Here is a 21,411-nt window from a genome sequence, read left to right as displayed (position 1 = left end):
GTCCCAGCTTGGCAGAGCTCAGTTGTATTTCTTTTTTCACCCTGGAGATTGAATATTGCAAACTCAGCAATTCTTTCCTTAAGGGTGTTTTCTTCCTTCAGTAAACTACATTAAATTACCTTTGTACTATTCATTTAGACAGTCAAGAGAGAGAGTGTAACAAAAACACAAATTTTTTTTGTGGGGACTTTTCTTTAGTAGTAGAAATTGAAGATTTTTAATACCTGACCTGAGAGTATAAACATAAATATTTACCTGCAGAGGCCATGCCACAGTGGAGTTTTCAACTCCTAGGGGAGTTTAGGGGACTAAGTAGCAATGCCAGAAGCTGAAGCAAACTCTCCCTAGCATTTTTCTATGTAGTCTGAATCCATTGTAAATTGATCTAGGTACATGGGGATGGTGAGATTGCCCTTATTGAAGGCTGTGTCAGAACTAGGCTAGAGTGCCTGGTTTTCAAAACAACTTGTTTTTTGGTGCATTGTTTTATATTTTTTTTCAATGCCTACATACTGAGATTTAATGGATTATTATTGCTCAGGGGTTTTCACGGAATAGACCACTGAGACATTCCAGGTACATGGGAAGTTTTGAGTCATATGATTGTGCTCTTTAGTCTTCCATCTTAAGAGTCTCAAGTTAAATGTACTGTGTGAAATAAGTGTGATGGTGTCTTACAAAAGCATTAGTAATTTTGTTACAAAGAATTTGCAGCCATGATTGGTCTAGAATAGAAATAGGGGATTTAAATTGTAAGCCGGAGATCTATGTACATTCAGCCATCTAAGACCACCATTCTGTGGCACTGCTTCCAAACTAAAGTTTGTTTACAGACGGGTGAATTTAAGTGGCTTTTGGCCTCCACAGCATGTTGGTAAAAGTAGTGCTGGTATCTGCAGAGAAGAAGCCCCTTTGGGCATGGTAATTGAAACTGTTAGCTGTAATAAATGTCACTAGACTCAAGGGGCATCCCCCCCCATGGTGAAAGAATATCTCCATTTCCTTACCTAAAACAGATGTGGAAATTAACCTGTCTTAACCTTTGCTATTAGCAGCAATTAGCAGCTATTGGCACATATCTCACACCCTCCAAAAATAATTTGTCTGTGACAGCATAATACTTCTTCATCAGTAGTTCTCCAAGCACTTTACAGTGATAAAGGTCAGTGTCTCCCTTACATGTTACACATGAGGAAACTGAGGCATGGGGGACAAACAAACATTAGCATGCAACTTCTTATTGCTAGAACAAAATGAAGACCAGCAGTCTCCTGGGCATTCAGTGGTGTCTAATGTTTTATCCTGCAGTAAACTTTGAATATGGCAAGGGATCATAGAACTAACACACCTTCTTGCCTTTTTTTCCCCCCATAGTATAGCAACTTTTTAAGACTTGTCACTGGGAATGACTATACATAGCAAAGTCAGTTGCTGGTGTATATATAAAAAAAAAATCTTACATGTAGTTATGTTTTCTTGTATCTGACTTGAATTGCCATAACTATTCTGTTTAAATGTGAACTGCTCAAGGAGGAATTAATACATGTTGAATTGTGGCATGGTGAAAGTGTGAGGGGGGGTTGCATCTCTAAGTACCTTTATGTAAGTGGATTGAGTCTGCTTTACAGGACAGGACACAAGTTGTATACACAATTGTGAGACCAACTGGTGGCTATTATTCAAAGAGGTTTTACTTTTAATAGCCTTTTCTCATATTTCCTAATATTTTGAAGGGAGTTCTTTGTTTCATGTTGGCATGTAATTAATGTACTCTTTTATAAGAGTTCTTTTAAAACAAATGAAGCTGCTTTATTTCAATCTTCCCTAAGTATCAAAAGTCAAAATTCTATGTTATTTTCTGTCTTCAAGTGTAGAGATCATAAGTGAAGTTTGCCTAAATATCATGTCTGCAAAGCAAATACTGATTTTTTTAAAATCTGGGCCTGGGAGTACCAAGTAGATACTGAATAGCATTTTCAGGGGCTCATTAATGAGTGTTTCAGAGCTGGGATAATTCATGAAATCCTGAGGTTTGTGCTTCATATCCTTTCCTTACTCAATTTACTGTTGTTCTGCAGATTTTTACTTGTAAACTTCATGATACCTATATCACTGTGTGGATTGATAAGGAACTGCATGGATCTAACTTTAAAAAATTGGGCCTGAATTCTGATGTTTCTTCTCAAAGCACTCTCATATCTTCAAAGTGGGTATGAGGATTTGCTTATAAGAATCTGCATTTAATATGTATCATCTACAAAAATATTACTGTGCAGAGAATGGAATGGTTGAAGGCTGAAGGAGGAAGACCTTAGTGCACGAAGGCAATGAGTTGCTGTGGAAGAGAAGGGAATGGCTGGGTTTTCTTACAGCTGGATGGGCAGTGGAACCAAAGAAAACTCAAAGTTTTATCCTGTGTGTTGCATGAAACTTTTGATTCTTGACTTGACACTGCCATTTCTGTGTATGACCGTGAAACATATTTTGAGAACTGGTTAATCTATTTATCTGTACAATCTCTTACATGGTTATGTAAGATTCATCCTAGTCTTGGGAGTCTTGATAAATTTAAAATGGATCAAAATTGAAAGGTAGACTTCAGCATTTCATCTAAAAATTCCCTGAGCTTTGCAAGAACAGTCTTACACGCTTTGAATCTGAGTTTCTTGGGAGACTGGAGAGGCAGTGGAACTGCCACACAAGCTGTCATCTTTAGGGAGAATTTCTGTTCCATGGCAGTAGAACAAATTTATAGAAAGCCTGTATGCAGCATATTATCTATATCTATATGAACAACTTCAGCTCCAGAGCACAGGTAACTGTTTTGCTGTGGGTGCTGTTGTGTGGCCAGCCAAGGTTTCAGCAGCATTAAGCAGTGAGGTGCAGCTCAGTGAGTGATGCTGTGCAGGTAAACAGGAAGTGACAGTGTTCCGTTTGCTCATCCATGGAAACCCCAGCTTGTGTATGTCAGCTGGTAAATTATCTGCTAGACTGAGATAGCTTGAAATATTATAATCTGCAGCATGCTTGTGGTTATGGTTGTGTCGTATCTCAGGAAGGCTGAAGTCTTCCATGTGCTGTCCTGAAGGGAGGTAGTAGGATTGAAAAATAACTTCATGCTGTGTCTGGTAAAAGAATGTCTCTTAATCATGTGCTGTTGATTAGGCTTTATATGCTGTGCTGTTTGCCTACACCTTAATTGTTGGTTTTCTGTGATCCACTGTTGAGCAATGTTTTGAAAAGGAGTTGGCCAGTTCTAACTGAACTGGGGAGTTGTGGGAGGTACTGGAAAGGCAAATGAATTTTTATCTGAAGACACTCATTAAAATGTGAGCTGTCTGTAACTGGCTGACTGAGCATTAGGAGTGAAGGATCTCTTTACTGGACAACAGCAGACTTAAGTTCAGACAAGCACTTTTATGGCTTAGATTGTCAAACAGCCAGTCCCTTGTTTCATCCCTTTTTTTGTTGTAACATCACTTAATGATCACTGGTGCCTTCTTCACATCAATAAAATATCTTCAGTGAGGATATTGCAGCTCACTTGTCTGGTTATCATGGCACAGGCAAGACAGGGAATCTGTTCTTAAGTGTTAAATTTTTGGTCTCTTAATTCCTTAAATGTTTCCACATAACACTATGCAATATGTGGAGTTGTCTTCTCATGTTTCAGAAATGAGAGGAAATAGCTGAAGTGGCTTTGTTATTTCTGAAAAGATTTCTTTCTTCCTTCTGCCTTTAAGTAAGAAAAAGCAGTATTTCTTACACAGTAGCTTTATTTCTAATAGCCTAACTTTTTGGAAAAAAATTACTATTTTCTTGGTGTCTATATGCACAGCATTTTTAAATCAGTGGGTAATCATGGGAAATTAATTAAATGAAATGTGTTAAATGATGAAAATTAAATTAAAAGTGTTAAAATTGAACACTTGGTAATTGTAGCAAATAATTTCACAAGCAGTAGAACTGGTAAGGCCTCAGTGTTTTCAGCTGAGTAATTTCTTGATTTGCACAAAATAAAGTTTTACTTATGTGATTGGATATTTACGAAAGGCTTTCTTTTGTCAGTTCTGTCAAATAATGTGAAGTCTTGCTTTAGTTTAGTGTTCCTGTCTTTGGAGCAATCAGTTGGTCTTTAGAAAATAATATCCTGTAAAGGGCATAAAAATTAGGAGATTGCTTGTTGTTTCTTAACTTACTGAAATCTGCCAGCAAACTTGTGAAGTTCTGTATGTCTCCTTTCTGTGGGAAACTAGTTTAAAATCATGTCGGTAACATCTGAAACTCGGTTTTTGCAACACACAATTGTCTTTAAGGTGGAGATTCTTAAGAATTCGCTAAATATATCTTCAGAAGCTGTAATAGCTTTAAAAATTGAAGTAATCACAGTTTGTCCAAATTAAAAATAAAGTCAAATCCCCAGTGGAGGAATGCTGTCACATTTAGGCTCAGTTGTGAAGATTCTGTAGGCAACCTGGTGTGAAAACAAATTATAAACCAGTTAGAGTTGCAAAATCTGACTCACAGAAATCTAATTTTGTAGTAAAAATATTGTGGAGTCCTTGAAGAATATTTTTAGCACACATGTGTCTGTGCATGCTCTCAAGACAGTATCATCACACTTCTTGTACAAGATGCAGTAACCATACACTGCCTGATACACTGTTTTTAGAGGGGAAAAGCCTAAAAAGACAGCTGCATCTCTTGTACTTATTCTGTTGTCTGGGGCCCTAATCCTTGCAGTCCTTCAGATGAAGGTGCCAGCAGTAAGCAAGAATAGTCTGCCTTCAACATCACCAGTCCTTTCTCTCTCCAATTTCTTCCCATCTCAATCTTTTCCCATCTGTAACTGAAAAGCAATTACAAGCTGACACTTGTGAATACTTCCTGAGCTTTTTAAAATTTGGTGGTGATGTTAATTTGTGTTCATATTTCTCACGGTTAGGCCTGAATTGCACCTCTACCATCATACTAGACACCCATGCTTAAGAAGGTTGGCTTACCTACTCTTCAGGGCTTAGAAATATTGCAAGGTTCTGAACCTAATTAAACTCTTCTGAGTTTTGTGAAAGTGCTAGGAAGTCTTTTTGTCTACTCTAGCAAATGCCTCTGCTACTTGAAATGTTGCAATTGTTAGGGAAGCGTACTTGCATGTTTTTTATGTGGCTTAATTACTTAGAGGTCATTTCAATAGTGGCAGGCTTAGTCAGTCTGTTTAAAATTGCTGTTGGGAGAGATTGCAGTGCATGCCTTCTGTAGGAGTGCATGGTGGAGAGAATGTTCCCCCCAGAAGTGGGTTATCAGCCCTTCCTCGCAGGAAGGGAACATAGCATACTGTTCCCGCATGACAGGAGACTCCTCAATGCCAAGAAAAAAAGCTACATTTTTTTTTCTTGAAACAGGACCACTGTGCAGAAGGAAAATTAAACTGCCAGAAAGAGCAAGTGGAGCTTGCTTGTGTAGGGCACTGAAATCTTCCCTTGAGAAAGGGGTGGAAGTTCTGGTGCCTTGTCCCTACAGCAGGTTTTATGTTTTTGTATTGAGTGATGAGATAAAATGCATAGCTGTATTGAGCACTACAGAAATACTTTTGGAAGCTCCATGTATTTATGACACTGAACATAAGGCAATTGCAAAACAACAGGGAGTTATTATCACTGTCTAATTGCAATTACATTTGCATTGAATTACATGAATTAATTTTAAGTACCAGCATTTTAAAGTGTAATTGCTAAAACCTAAGCTTATTTTAGAAAACACCTAAGATTTCAAGTGCTGTCTCTGCTTGATTAGTCAGTGCTGTATTCTGTTTGTTTTTTCCTTCAGAATATTTGTCATCTGGAGAAAAAAATGTCAACCACTGAATTCTATCTAACTGTCTCATTTTCTGTGAATGAAGGTCAATTCTCCATAGAACCCGGTTCACTTCTGGTTCTTGTCTTTCTCATTTACAAGTCTTAATGACATTGTTTCTGTGTGTTCTTTCCTAACTCAGCCAATGCCGGGCTATTAGAGATTGCTTTGGTACTGAAGCTTCCTGCTGTTCTTGTGGTCAAGATTAAAGTTAGGCCTTACTAAGCATTTCTGCAGTGAAATGGTACTTGATAGCATGCCTGTGTTCCTGAGCCTTGCTCTCTGAGGAAAACTATTACAGCTGTTGTGGTATCAGAGAATAGCAAAAGCTCTTCATTCTGGAACAGTCACTCTAGAAGCAAACTGCAGGCTGTCTTCCTGGGCTTGGATCAAAGAAGAAATGTGTCACCCAGGAGCGCCCAGCATCACCTGGTCAGGCTGCAACATGTTGGCTTAGCTATAAGATTTCAGCCATAGCATGTCTTAAAAATACCTACCATAGGTATCTTCTCACCAGCTCTAGTATTGTTTGGACAATGTTTCCAGATACCTGCTGTATGGAAAAGAGAAGAGAAATACTGATTTCTGATTTCTGTCTGACAGCGTTTGGATTGCACACAGCTATTCACCATAGCTTGCTTTTTTCCCACAGAAATGTAAAATTAGCTAATTGAGCTGAAAATCCTCAATGAAGAAGCTACAGCCATTGTATAGGCATGGGTTTTTTCAAGAGGTTACTCTGCTTGAAAGCAACTGCTACTACTTGCATTTTTGCTTTACACGACAAAATACTCTCTTCTTTTTTCTTAATCTTTTTTTCCTGGTTTTATTTGTAAAACACTTTCAGAGACTGGGAAGGATAACTTGAGAAAAGCAAGCCTGTCATGTGTGTATACATGGTTCTGCCTCTTTATGGGAAAAAACCCATCACTTAAATTTAGGAAAAGGTTGAAAGTTAGTGCTAGTGTGTTTTCAGTAGTACTGTCAACATTTAGCATGTAACAATCCTGAACCATTAGAGAAATGCATGAAATCTGGATGCGTTTCTACAAGCACCAAAATGGGAATTATTAAGTACAGAGGTGATTTTGTAGCCCTTAAACCTAACTGGACAGCACCCTGAGCAAATAGACACTAGGCTTTTAATTACCCTTTCAGTGAGCAGGAGCTTGGCCTGGAATACTTGCAGAGGTCACGTCCAACCAAAGTAATTTTGTGAACCTTTGATCTTTGCACTACAACCTGTTGTCAGCTGTAGGTAAACACTGGGGAAAAACATTCAAATGGGTCTTGCTTTCTGTTCTGCTGTATACTGAGGTGGCTGAATCTTGAAGCTTTAATCTTGCTGCCACTCTTTGTTGTGACTTTTGGCCCACTGTGTTTACATGTCTGTCAGCCATAAGCCATGCATTGTAATGATTCTTTCTTGTAATGAGCTGTGCCACCGTCTGGGTTGGCTTGCTTCACTGTTTTTTGAGAAAGACTGGAGTTACAGCAAGTCATTAACATGACAGGCCACTGCAGCAAATGTTCACACCAGAGGCTGATCTCAGTACACATCTCTCTGCTGCCCAGGGGGGAACTGTCAGTGGCTGTTGTGGTCACATTCTGCAGGCGTGTGGTGAGTGGCTGTGGCTGTTCTGCAGGCAGAAGGTGTTTTTGTGAGCCTGTTGTTGATACCACATATCCTGCAGTATGGGTCCGAGGGTAGGACCAGCTCTTCCGGTGAGACAGCCAGTGTACAGCTGACAGCACAGACTTGCTGCTTCACAGCTCATCAGCTTGAAGGGTGTGACAGGTTCCTGGAATCAATGCTATGTCCTCCAGCTGGAGGTTGACTGTGGAAAAAATAGAGGGAGCTGAGCCAGGTTGGTTTTCACCTCCATGGCCCAGCAGTTTTTGGTGGACTACCTTATTTCTTTCCCCTATGCACCCTTTCTAGATATATAGCGGTATAAAAAGGACAAGGTCTTTACCAAATCTCTTTAAAAAAGCAGTAGTGACAACTTCAAAATCCTCCTCCTGAAAATACAGTAGTAACAAAGTAACCTACTACATGCCAGAAAAAAATACAATCATTATGTTGAATCAGTGGTCTGACCTACTCTGAATAAATACTTATGTATAAAAGAATGTGTCCTTTTAAATGCAAGGTTCTCTTCAAGAATGCTGTGAGAAACTGAAACGATTAGCTACATTGTCTTCAAAATAGACAGTAAATACTCAGTAAATGCAGTAGAATATTCAAATGTATTTGTGTAAATGTTCTCAGATTCTGCAATTATGCAATTACATTTGAACTTTTTAAATTGAATTTATGTGGCTAGGATTCATATTGAATAACAGTAAACATAGTTTTATTTTCTCAAGTTTTAAATTTCACCGTGAGTCTGTGTAAATTTCCAAATGCAGTGGATCATTACTTTTACCATCTTTGTTCCAGAAACTGAATAGCAGAAAGCTTGGCACCACTGCTGTACGTAATGAAAATGAAGAGGGGATGAAGTAAAAGGAGTTGGATTTACTTGTCCTCCTCCCCCTGCCCCTGAAAATATACTTCGTATTTTTTTCCTTTATCACCCTTAAAAAAAAACCACAAACCCCCAGAAAACCTGAGTGGTGTGACAGCAGAATTTGTAGCTTTATATTCTAATATGCAAAGGCCTCATTGCAATTGTCAACATTAGGAATTTGTACAAAGCTAATGAGCAAGTTAAAATGCAGTTGAACTCTAAACTTGGTAGACCTCAAAACAAAACCTACTTTAGATTCAGTGAAATTGTTTTTTATCTTCTAAATCAAGCTCTACTCACAGGGTAACCAAGTATATATTAAATATATTATGATTATGCAGAATGAGGACACACTCTATGTGATACTCTTCTTTGTACTCATGAGGTGGGCGTTGGTTCAAGGTTTTATAAGCAGTTGTCGAGTTACGACAGTTACTGGTTTACCCAGATACTCCAGTTGGTGCTTTTGCTGTTAGATGTGATCATCAGCAATGTATAGGAGCCATGTCTTGACATAGGTCACTGTCTCCTGTGCCCTGAATTTAAGTTGTATAATTCCTACCAAGACCACCCATTTCTGTGAGAAGTCCTATTGGGTAGTGAAACTGGGCTTTTCTTGGAGTATTGAGAAGGCTTCTTGCAGGGGTGGAGAGATAGTTGCTGTGCTTAAATGTGAACTGTAGAATGGCCCATTTTGCTCCAGTGTGTTACCAATTTGTGTCTATAAGGTTATTAATTTAAGTAGACAGTATTGGGGAAATGAGTGGGAGAGGCTGTTAGAGAAGCAAAGATTTTGAACAAAATCTGCCTGGCTGTGTCCAAAATGAGATCATTGTCCGTTTGCAACATAGAGGGGAAAATGACACCTCTTACATGAAATGGAGTTGCAGATATAATTGTTTTGTTGTGGTAGTATGGGTAATTCTTAGGTCCCTTTTTACTTGTCAGATAAGTGCAGTTATGGTTAAATTACTCGTATTACTCTGCAGATTATAGGGAGAGAAGTTTTACTTTACACTTAGTTGTAGAGCATTTGAGGAAGCGTCTACAAAGCACTCTTTTCATCAGACAAACCTGCTTTAACTTCTGTAGGTTACCAGCAAGATTAGTAGTCAGTCAGTCAACTTCTGACAAGGTGGCTGCAAAAAGAATCAGAAATATGACTTGGTTTGTGAAAGTTAGCATCACAGTGCTTGGGCAGGGGTTATATAGCTTCCCAAAGGTGTAGCCGTCAGTCTGACTATATTATGTTGACTCTGTTTTAACAAAACTGAAGGGGTTTTGATTAAAAAAGATCCAATTAAACTTAGGTTGTTCTTTTGGAGTTTTAAGCCATTAGAACAGTATGACCATGGTGACAATGACATTTAGTAGATAATCTTATAATGATTAAGAAAGCATGCCTGCATTCTAGATGTCTACTCTTTCAGCAAGTAGTCAGTGTTGATAAAGGCAGAGTAATCCTTGTGGAGCAGGTGGGGAAAACCTAATGAAGAGCCTATTACTCAGATTAGGTATAACTCATCCAGAATGGTCTTGGAACTATAGCAGATCTAAAATAATATCTACTTAATATTTCATAGTGATAAAGGAAATGCAGCTTTTTGACTGATAGTGAAAGAAGTAGAGAACAAAGCAGAAAACTCATTGTGACCCTGTGTTCAAAGGGCTAACAAACTGGATTCATACAGCACAAGTCTCATCTCTATGCAAAGAAAAACATAGTAGGACTAGTTAATATCCATGTAAAAGTGACAAGGGTAATGTGTAATATGATTGTTTTTTCTTGGTACAAGAGTGACATAAAACTAGTGTTGCTTGCTAAAGAGAGCGTAGAGGCCAAAGAAGTGTGGCAGATATCTATAAAAGGATGTGCAGCATAAAGGAACAACTGTGAAGCCATCAACACCATCTTGTAGTGTAAGAGCAAGGAGGGATGATCAACTGAAACTAGCAGGTGGCAAAAGTCTAGATAAAAGGAGCTAATTGTTCACACAACACATAAGAAAACTGTGAAACACAGGCCTGTGCAGTGTTATCATGCTCAGAATTTCACATGGGTCTGAAGAGCAAATAGACAAATTCACAAAGGAACAATGCAGTATATGCTGCTGGCCTGGGGAGCTTTGAGCTCCAGCCTGGCAGTTCCTGGGGATATGCTTCCATAGTTGTAATGGTATATTCTGGTATTCTTACCTTCTTTTGGCAGCTGGTGCTGCTGGAGCCTGGATCCTAGGCTAGATGGGCTCTGCTTTGGCCTATTACAGATAATTTAAACTTTATGTCCCTATGACTTGGCTGTTAAATATTCTTTGAGGGCTTCCATTTTCCTTTCCTTACGGGACTCTTAAGGTAAAGCACATACATACTAGAAAATATGCTCAAGAATGTTCTAGTGACCAAAGCAATCTGGTTTGGAATAATCTTCATCTCTTATTAAAATCTCTCAGTTTGAAAATCAGGCAATTTCTGGTTGCCAGCTGGAATGAGCCTAGCTCATGTGAGTTCTCAAACTGTGCCCAGGAATTTTTGGAGTTCACCAGTTGGCATAGGTTAAAATTGTGCCAGAGACCACTTAAACAATTAAGCAATGTCTTCCAGTTGCATTCCAGTACCCAGGAGTGTGTCCAGGAACTGTGCAATTTACAGTTTCATCTTGAGTATTGTGTTTGTTTGAGTATTCAGTTTGAAGTATTAAACAGACATTTCCTTGCACAGTAGGGCTATTTTGTGTGACCACTATAGTTATTGATCTGCTTCTTAGAGGCAAAATTTATTTGCTATTTTTCATGAAAAAGAATGGTAAGTTCATTTGGGTTCTTAAGGTGTCTAAATCTTGCATAGAAGTGAAAATCTAAAGCACAGGAGTGATTTGGGCTCATTTGAATCTTATGGGGTTAACTACCTGGGAAATCAGCAAAGTTGCTGCCTAGAGCAAGGAACAAATCTAAGAGATGCTTTGGGAAAGGTTCAGTTATAGAATTTATTTTTTTTTTTTTCCTTAAAAGTAATAGCTACCTTTTGTTTTTAGACGATGTCTTCAGCAGTCGTTCAGATATACGCAGCAGATCGCAATGCCATGTGGTCAAAGAAGTGCTGTGGTGTAGCTTGCCTTGTAAAGGACAATCCACAGAGGTCATATTTTATCAGAATATTTGACATTAAGGTAAGCATCCTTTTTCTTTTTCAGACCCTTAAAGTCTGGTTGTATTCATTCTCCATTTTGAATTCAATGAGTTAAGTTGTAGCTATGCACTCGTAGAAATTCACAAGTGCTTGTGCTTTAAGCTGTGCAATTGCAGTTGTTATCAATAGGTAATTACAACTTTTTCAGGTACTCTAAATTTAAACAGTTTCATTTGTCATCTTTAATGGATGAAATAAATATCAACTATTCTTACAGCTCTCAGAAGCTGCCCTCTACAGGTCTGATTAGTGGAAATGAGTATAGTGTTACTGATATGGACAGCTATCAAACTTCTAGCAGGTGTCACTACTTTGGATGGTTTAAAGAAATAGATGCTGTCTTATGTATGGGTGGAAACAAAGTTTTTGGTCAGTGTGGAGCATGTGAAAACTGCAAGATAAACAAGTTGTGTGTTCTGACTTTCTGGGAGGTGGGGTGGGTGGCTTTTTCTTTCATTCCCCCTCCACAAAGAGTAGAGTCATACTGAAGAGCTTTGTCCTATTATAGTATTCTGATCAAGAGAGTGGGAACTGCGAGACAAAGTGTTCAAGATGTGTTTTTGTAACAAAAATGATACTGAGAAACCTATGTCCTACTGACTGTGCTGAGACTTTGGAAAGCTTCCCATTATCTCTGCAGCCAGGAAACAGCTCCTTATCTGTCAGGGTTCAGTGCTTGAAGTCTCTCAGATTTGTTCAGTATTGCCAGTTGGCACTTGCATTTGACTTTGATTTGGTCACTTTATTGTTAAGACTTTGTCAGAAACCTCTTCCTTGGGTGCTGAACTATAATGTCATTTAAATACATGAGACTTTTTAAAAAGGTGAGATTTTTGTTCTCTTTAGTTAACTGTTTTCAAGTCAAGCCTGAGATAAGAACAGGAGACTGGAAGTCTCCTTTATTGCAGTTGCTGTTTTGTCACTGTATGCTTGTAACTGGTCACTATTACTGCTCTGAGTATCACTGTGGCAGGATTATAGAACTTGAAAGAAGTTTTTGGAAGCACCCAGGAATTTGAACAGAACACAGTGACCCAATGGACTAGGCCTTCACAGCTCTTCCACAAGCTCTGGTGTACTTTGATTTTGATTGAGCTTATCCATTGGGTTAGTATAATAGCAAGGCAGATGTTTAATGCTATGCTGTGTCCAATTCTTAATAGGTTCTGTTGTAAAAGAAATTAAACTCTGCAGTTTCATCTGAAGTTTTATAGTCTTTTTTTATTTGTTTTCTTCTTTTCAGGATGGGAAATTATTGTGGGAGCAGGAGCTGTACAATAACTTTGTATATAATAGTCCTAGAGGATATTTTCATACCTTTGCTGGAGATGTGAGTCTCAAATGTCTTTGAATATGTATTTTAAAATGCCTTTAGTTTGAACAGTATTTTCTTTTAGTGTAACTGAGAATATTAATTAATTTTATTAATTCTTTGTAAAAGCTTATTTATTAAAGGAATTTTTGTGATATCTCAACTAGAAAATTTAATATATAGTACAGAAGCATAAAATGTTGTTCTTTATTTTCGAATTTCTTTAATGAAATTGCATTTTGACTTGCAGATTATATTTATGACATATCATATATTCTTAAAGCACAAATTTTCCTTTCTCTTCCCCTCTTTGATTTGAAGCTATAAGATGTTGCTTATATCTCCTTAGAAATTTGATAAGTACACAGAGGTTCCTAAGATACGTTTCACTAAGACTTGGTTCCTAATTTGCAGTGATTTTTTTTCTTGTTATACCTTTAGAAAGGTGTAAGACAATATTTAAGAAAGCCTTTAAAACATTTTCTTGGTCATGGGGGGAAATATTAATGTTTTTCAGACATGTCAAGTTGGTCTTAATTTTGCTAATGAAGAAGAAGCTAAACTATTCCGCAAAACAGTAACAGATTTACTTGGACGACGGCAGAGAAAATCTGGTAAATATTCAAATTAATCTTAAATTCAGGCTTCTTTATGTTACTTGGGGGGGAAGCAGGAAGCTACTGCTATGTCTGAAAGCCACTGGAGACACCACTGCCATATTTATATTTTGAAGTAATTATGCTATTAAACTGTTCTTCTTTCTCTAGTGTGCAAAGTTAGTACTTTTCCGAAACAACTCACCTTGTTGTTCTGTTCTGGAAGTGTAAGCTGAGACCCCAAGGCTGTGATTTGAAAATACAAATGGAGGGAAACAAAAATTGTAAGCTGACATTGGGAAAACTAGAAATCTTTCTCTAAGTTGTTTTCATATTTGAATAAAGTCTCTTTTAGCCCTGGGCTGTTTATAACTGATTTGTTAAATTCAGCCCAAGTGGGTTGTAACAAAAATTTTACCATCTGGTATGTTCAGTAGTTCATGAATTTTTGGCATTGATCCAGCAGTTAATAGAGAAATATCTTTTATTCAGAACTAGTGATCTTGGCTGAGGCCAAGAACAGAAGACATAATGTGCCTATACTGTCCTTAAGAGCACAGGACAGCCAGTGAAGCACAGCATGCTTTTTGCCAGCTGCAAGATGCCTTGGGAGTGTGGTTAGTGCTTTAAAGGCAGCTCAGGCTTCCTACAGATCTTGTCTTGGTCATTTTCCAGGGAGCCCATAAACAGCCAGGTGTCCGTGAAGGATAAAGTGACACAAACTACAGGCTTGGAACAAGTAGATGTGCTCAGGGTTGCTGTAGGATGTAGGGTGGACTTGTGTGTGAGCTACAGGATGTGTTTTTGTAATCCATTCTGGAGTCACACTAGCAATGCAGTGTAGGCTTCTGTAGAAGGAGGAAGCCTTCATCCTGGAGAGCTGCCCTTGCAAGTGCTCTTGCAAATGTGCATTATCAGTATGTGTTTACTTGGATTTCACCAAGGCATGGTGACTCAGGAGCAGACCACTTGTTCCAGGAGCTTAAATGACTTCTTGAAGATTCCCTCAGCTCAGAATAAGTTCATAAGGTTGCATGAGAAGAAGGAGGATCATTAAGTAGTGGCAATTATAAAGTTTCTCATACTCACATTGTAAAAGTAATTTTGCATCTACTGTTCCTGAAGTTTTACTCTATTACATCTGAAATGCAATGCTGCAATGCACAGACGTGACATGGGAAGAAGTATATTTGCATTATTGGCTGTAGCAAACTTTGTTTGAAAATAGTGGTTCAGTCAAACCTTCTGTTCAGAGTTTTTCTTCCACATAGTGATTTTTTTCCACAGGACCAGATTAAGTTTTTCTTGTTTACTCTCTGAACTAATACCTTTGTTGGTATGCTAAAGCTCATGTTACTTTGTATATTGTTTTCACAAATAACTCTACCTCCCCAAACACTTGCAACTTCAAGACAGCTTTTATTTTAAAAAGAAAATGAAATTAAAACCAAAAAATAACCTTCAAAACAAAACGCTTCAGGTTTTTCCTTGTTAAGAGCTGCAAACCAAGAATTTAAAATAGTTACGAGATTCCTTAGTCAAGCCACCAGATGGAGTTCTGTATTTGTTTGTGGCTATTTAATTGTGCTTCGAAAATAACAGGCTCTGCACGCTCAAATCAAAGATGATTTGCTCTTGGTGTTTATCTGTTTGTTTATTTATAAATGCTTATATGAAACACATATTAATTTACATATAGGTGTATACATAGATATACACAAATGATACCAGAGTTGTATATCATCTATAATATTAATACATCTTAATTTCTCAGTCACAGATGTAATAGTCTGATAATTTTGATGCTTTTCTGTTTTAACGGGATTTTTACTTTCATGCCTTCCAAACTATGTTTCGTTTCATAGCCGTGTCACTTGAGGTGTTTTAAACTCACCCAAGTACTCCATGGGATCATTTAGCTGCCTGTTATGCCATTCAGGGCTTGCTAGACTTCTCCTGGAGCCTTATGGAAAACTTATGTTGTTGAAAGGTAGCAGTAACAGCAGTTCTGGCTCACAGTGCTATGGCTTGCTGCTGAGGTTAGTGCACAAAATACTGTCTGACAGCTAAGAGAAGACACAACAGGGTTCTGCTCTTCCTCACTCAGCATGAAATGCACTCCAGTATACAGACAACCCCTGAGTAAGTGCATCTGGAGTTCCAGAGAGGTGAAAGTTTGGCTCCAAACAGAGAATGTACAAAATATCAAGTTGAGTGAAGGACAAAAAATATCAAGAATGAGGGACAAAGGTAGAGAAAGAATTTTTGATCTGTTGTCTCAATCTTTATAATAGTGCAGGGTTTTATCTAACTAAACTCTGGTTTGGGTTGGCCTTTTAATTTTGGTGGCTTTGGGTTTTTGTTTTTGCGTTTGTCTTTTTTTAGTCAATTCTTAACCTTAGATTAGTAAGAAATTGCTATAATTCATTAATTTGTCTGTAGATTTACTTAAATAATCTCTCTATTTGCTTGTTAAACCAATCCCAAATAGTTCCCCCAGTAAACAGCTGAACACAGTGTGTCTCTTCTCAGTGCTTGTCACTGTAGTGCACTGTCACTTCAGGTATTGCACATGGATACCATTACTTTTTATTTTTCTTATCTTGCCTTGGAAATGTTCATGTGTGTACCAATACAAGAGCCTTCTCCACATGCTGAGCACTCATCCCTAAAAGAGAAACAGACACTTGTTCTTAACTGCAAGTAGTTCTTTCTGAAATAGGAGGCTTCTTGACTAATTTTATGTACTGCTTGTAGCTCATGGGTGGGAGCTCTGTTAACCTTCCATGAAAGTGCTTTATTCCTTCACAAGCTTTTAGTTCCTGAGTACCTTCATCATGGACTTCATAAGTTTCAAGGTAGATACTTCATATGGAGAGAATTTTTTTTTAATTTGCTTTGGTTTTTTTCTTTCATCTTTGGTCACAGCTCTTGTTTTTGCTGCATGGGTGACAAGGGCATCTCTAACCTGCTCAGCTTTCATTGGATTCAAGTCTTGGCAGAGATTATTCTCATTTCCAGGAATGCTCGTTGAAGGGAGCTGTGTTTTTTGTACATAGGCAGCTCCTGATATTCATCTGTTTTAGATCAGTAGGCATTTTCATCTTCAAAAACTGGAAAATCTGCCACTCTCATCAGGTCATTTGTGCTTCAGGAACAAAAGTTCATACTTTCTTGTCAGCAATGATAACCACAGAAAAACAGAGCTAGTCTCTTTGGGCCACAAATTATTCTAGCCAGTAAAAATTACAGGAAGTGTATATAATGTTTTGGGTTGTTTCCCAATATTTTTTCTCTTGAACTATTTATTGTAATGAAAATTGTAAAGGATTCCCTTGATTTGGCTCAAGGCCACCTAACACTTCCTATGAATGCTTCCTGCTTTTGCCATCTTCCCATCCCAGGACAGATTTGCAACCGGTCCTGCACTCTCCTTTGCTGTCTCTAAGTTGCTGACTAGAACTCTAATTATGGTCCAAAGGTTGAGTTGGAGGTGGATTTTTATTTTTTTAAAAATTTCTTTCTAGGGGACAGTACAAGGTGTATTTTTTAAACTGAATCTTCTAGGAAGAAAGAGCATGGTACTTAGTCAAAGAGCCTTTTTTCTTTTTCTCACCTCAGACCTGATACCTTATGCTGAGGCACCCTTGCAGAGGTACTCCATCTCTGTGCCTGAAACTAACCTTCTGTGACCTAAAATTCAACTGTCTTTGGAAGGCTTGTTCATGAAAAGTTAACTCTCAATGGATTTTGATCACTTTCTCATGAAGGTTTGATCTTGACAGATTCCTTTATTCCTACCTGAAGATCAGCAGACTGTCATGAGGCTGACTCGCCTTGCATACTTAGGATAGTATATTTTTGGGGTTATAAGTATTCCTAGGACAAGGTCAGCACCATCTGTGGAGGCACCCTCTCCCTTCTAATGTTTGAGTCTGGAAAAATGCAACAAGTTAAGTTTTTCTTGGACTTGCTGGAAAGTGAAATGCCTGTTACAAATTCTTGCTATACAACTCTTGGGAGCCTCTGTCAGACTACAGATCCTCCAAATCCGTACACAGTTGTGGCTTTTGTTGTAGTGAGATGATAAACTGCTTGCCTTTCTGGGTGCTGCTAAATCCAAATTTCTTAAGAGTGTGTATATAGATGTACTGTGTGTAAATATATACTGGGGGTGGATAGTAATTAATAGTAAGTGAGGGAAATCTCCTTTGAAGGGGAACTTAATATAGGCTGAGAATATTGAGGTGTAAAAACTTTACATTTTAAATCATTAAGCCAGATTCTTCATAGTCTGTGAAACACTGGTGCTGTGAATAGAATATCATATTAGTATCAAGGAGATTCTAGTTCTTTCCATATTGTCCAGTTATCTGTTGGATAACATAGGTGAAGTGTCTTACCCCATGTGTCCTATTTTTTAGGCATAAAGCAAAAATTATTTGAATTTTAGGTTCTGTAAGGGAACAATACTCTATAAAAGTGCTAATTACCTTTCAGATAAAAATGAAAGAACAGTTTCATTCAGTGGATATCAGAAAGCATAATGCTTCAAAACTCTCACTTTGATAGGTTGTATTTAAAACAGATTATTTTTGCATATTTCACTCTGCTTCACAGTTGAAATGCCAGAAACCTAGTCAGTAGCTATTGCCTTATATGCTCCTGCTCTGTTTGAACACTTTAAATCAGTACTTGTTATCTAAGATTGGGGTTTTTTGTTCTGTAATACTTTTTTTCAACTGCACAAGTAGACTTTAAGGATTTTAATAGATTCCTAAATTTGAGGTCAAGGTCATTGAAAACTTCACTAGACTCTAAACTTTGGAATTAATTTTTCCTGTGATACCTATGTTTAAATAGCTCTTTTTCTTTTTCAACAGAAAAAAGACGAGACCCACCAAATGGTAAGCTTTTTGCATTAATAACTGCATTTTATTTTTTCCTTCTGCTGTCATTTACTGTGTATGTATAGCTTTGTTTGAGATTTGTTCAGGATAGTCACGTAGTGACAAAAGCAGTAAACCGGAGGTTACAGTATTCTTTTTGTTTCTGTTCTTTGGTATTTGTTGTGGCTTAGCTGACATTTGTAAAGAATGTTTCTGGAGAAGCATGTTTTGTTGCCAGTAGGAGAGAGGGCCCTTCAGTTTAAACGGAGAAAACCTTGTAGCATGCACTTGCTGCTTGATCTTCAGAATATGCATGTATAGGATCACAGTACAAAGCTAGTGCATTTGTCTCAATGGCAGGTATAATAATGGTGGATTTAATAGAATGTAATATTTCAATTTCAGTGTATCTGGCTAACCATGTCTTTTGGCTTTATGTCATGTGTTCATCAACATTAAACTCCTTTTGAATGAAGAATTATTTGAATCTCCTTGCCTCTCAGGAACATGTCTCACTAGCATGAAGATACAGGTTCCTCAGGAGATCCTCTTAGTAACTTGATGGAAGTAATCAAACTATGTATCAGTTTGATACAGAACTTTTTTACCATCCATTCTAAAATCATGAAAAAGGTGCATCAATGAATATCAAGTTTGGTGGTTTTGATTTCTGAATTCACACTGAAGTTAAAAAGGGATTTCTCCTGTCAGATTTCTGTGGTGAGCCAGATCATACAGGTCATAGCATGTATCTGTGGGTTTGCTACTTGAGCAAGGGTGGAGTCAACTGATCTTCTGAAATTTGCTTATGGTTTGAGGTGGTAGCCTTAAAATTTGTTCTGACCAAGTCATTCAAGCATTTCTCTGTAGGTCACCAAAACAAGTAATTCATAACTAAGCCTGAATTATGGGAACTAATGATTCCTTCTACATACCCAGATAAAACTTCCCTCATATGGAATACTTCTCAAAAAATTGTTTTTCCTTTTTTTCACTAACTTTAAGTTTTGAGGAAATTCAGGCAATCATCAGTTTAGGTCAGGCATTTTTATTATAGATTAAACTTTGACTGGGCTGTTAAATTTTGAAACACTGACAGTAATACCATGTGTGATGGTCTTGCCAGCTTTTCTGAGCTTTCAAAAGCTTTTAAGTGCTCTGGTTACCTAAACAGCACATCCCTGATAGCAGTGTCTGCAGAGCAGATGGGAATTACAGCCACAGTGATCATGTAGTAACACCTCCCACAAAAAAAAAAATAGCCTTTGTCTCTGTTATAGCACAAACAATTTATTGGTCTTGTTTGCTATCCTTGAATAGAATAAGATTTAAGAAAACGAAGCCTGCAAAAATTTTTGTGCTTAAAATACTCTCCATAACTCATGCTGTAAGACCTTGGGAACAATATTTTTCTGAGAAAAATTCTCTCATACTAAACTTGCAGTCATTATCTCTATGCTGAATTTATCCTAAGTGTTCTGTGGAAGACATAGGGTTTATACTCAGTGTTTTCAGATTTATAATCACTTCAGGTTATATACAGGTTTCAGCATCTGTTTTTTTTAATAAACTGTTTCCTTGGGACGTCCACATGCTCTTTCAAAACCTTTCTAAACCTTTTCTTTTTCTGATTTTATGAAATTTTGTAATGCCTGGCTTCTCTGCTGGTGAGCAGTTGTGTGACCATGTCCTCAACAGTCACAGATAAGACATGGTCAGGGCATGGATTACAGCCTAGGGTTGTTACAGCCTACACAGACTTTGCATTTCAGTATTTGGAATTAAGACTACAGCAGACACATACTATCAGCATGTAACTGGATGAAAAAAAACTATATCTGTTATAATAACGGGTGCTTTTTATTTTACTGTCTATATGCATTTGCTTCTCAGAAATTCTGTTGGGAAGAAAAGATGAAACACCTGCTATTTTGTGCTGGTGTTTTTTGTGCTAATGCATTACTAGCTCTAAAACTGAAAAATGAGAACAGTCACATTTCTGTACTCACATGACCCATGGTTGAAATACTGTGAAGAATTTTGTTTTACTGGGGCTTGTTAGTCTGGATTTTCTGCATACATTGAAGCTGCATGGAAAAAGCACTTGGCCTTTTGTATAATGTTTTCAGTGATAGGGATTTAAGGGTTTTGGGTTTGTTTTTGTTTTTTTTTTTTTTGTAAAATTGGAGGATTAAACTCAAATTGGCATTAACAGTTATGTAAAATGTATTAGTCTGTAATTTCCTGGGATTTGTGTTCTACTCATTTGTAATTGCTAGGTCTCTTTATGCAAATAAAGAAGAGTTATTGTGATTGAACTGACCTCGTAGTGAAGTACTGGATGAAATGAGGATTTTTCAGAGTATTAGTTTTTGAGAGAATCTTGAGGAACCATGTGGCAGAATTTTGTTTCAGCTGTTAACTAGAACAGTTTGAACAGTTTGCATTTCTGTAGAGCTGTCTGTAGTCTGAGACAGGTACCTAGAGAGACTCTAAATAAAATACAGACTAGAATTAACATTTCAAAATGTTCTGTACAACGTTTTCTGGAGCCCCTTCTGAAGATGTCACAGATTTTGATAACAGTGGATGCTTAAGGCCACTGTACTGTCAGGTACTTCCTAATGATGAGCTCTATATGCCTCTGTCATCTTCGTTTATTGAGCTGTCTGCACCTGCTGGGGAAGGTGCATGTGTAATGATGGGCAAAATTTTACTGGATATAAATATGGCAGTTCTAGAAGAGTACAATTCTTTCCAAGGTTCTTTTATCCCTCGTGGACATCAAAGGTCTAAACCAGACGGTAAGAAAAATTTTCATCTTTAATTTTACTGTGACCTCTTGTATGAACATTATTGTCAAGGAATCAGGCTATCAGTCCTTGATTTTAGCTCAGCTGAATTAAACTTCTGTTTGCAAATTGCTGCTGCTTTACAGGCAACTGACCATGTTGCTTAGTTCAGAATTTTTTGTACAGAAAGATGCACTTCAAAGATGTTAGAAATTGGGAGAAGAATATCATCAACTTACTAGCATTATAGAGATACCTGTTTCTTTTTTG

The 21,411-nt window shown here is 37.6% G+C and overlaps 1 protein-coding gene across 1 annotated transcript in view; it reads left to right on the top strand.

Annotated features, from left to right (window-relative positions):
• Positions 1–21,411, top strand: part of WASL (WASP like actin nucleation promoting factor) — a 50,560-nt gene that overhangs the window by 14,248 nt on the left and 14,901 nt on the right. Inside the window, exons 2-5 of the mRNA XM_058804553.1 lie at positions 11,398–11,532; positions 12,796–12,882; positions 13,382–13,478; positions 18,344–18,367. Of these exons, the coding sequence (XP_058660536.1) occupies positions 11,398–11,532; positions 12,796–12,882; positions 13,382–13,478; positions 18,344–18,367 (343 nt within the window). The remainder of the gene's footprint in view (positions 1–11,397; positions 11,533–12,795; positions 12,883–13,381; positions 13,479–18,343; positions 18,368–21,411) is intronic.

This window comes from Ammospiza caudacuta, chromosome 5 (genome assembly GCF_027887145.1).
Source record: "Ammospiza caudacuta isolate bAmmCau1 chromosome 5, bAmmCau1.pri, whole genome shotgun sequence".
NCBI lineage: Eukaryota > Metazoa > Chordata > Aves > Passeriformes > Passerellidae > Ammospiza > Ammospiza caudacuta.
This window is presented reverse-complemented; position numbering and strand designations above follow the sequence as displayed.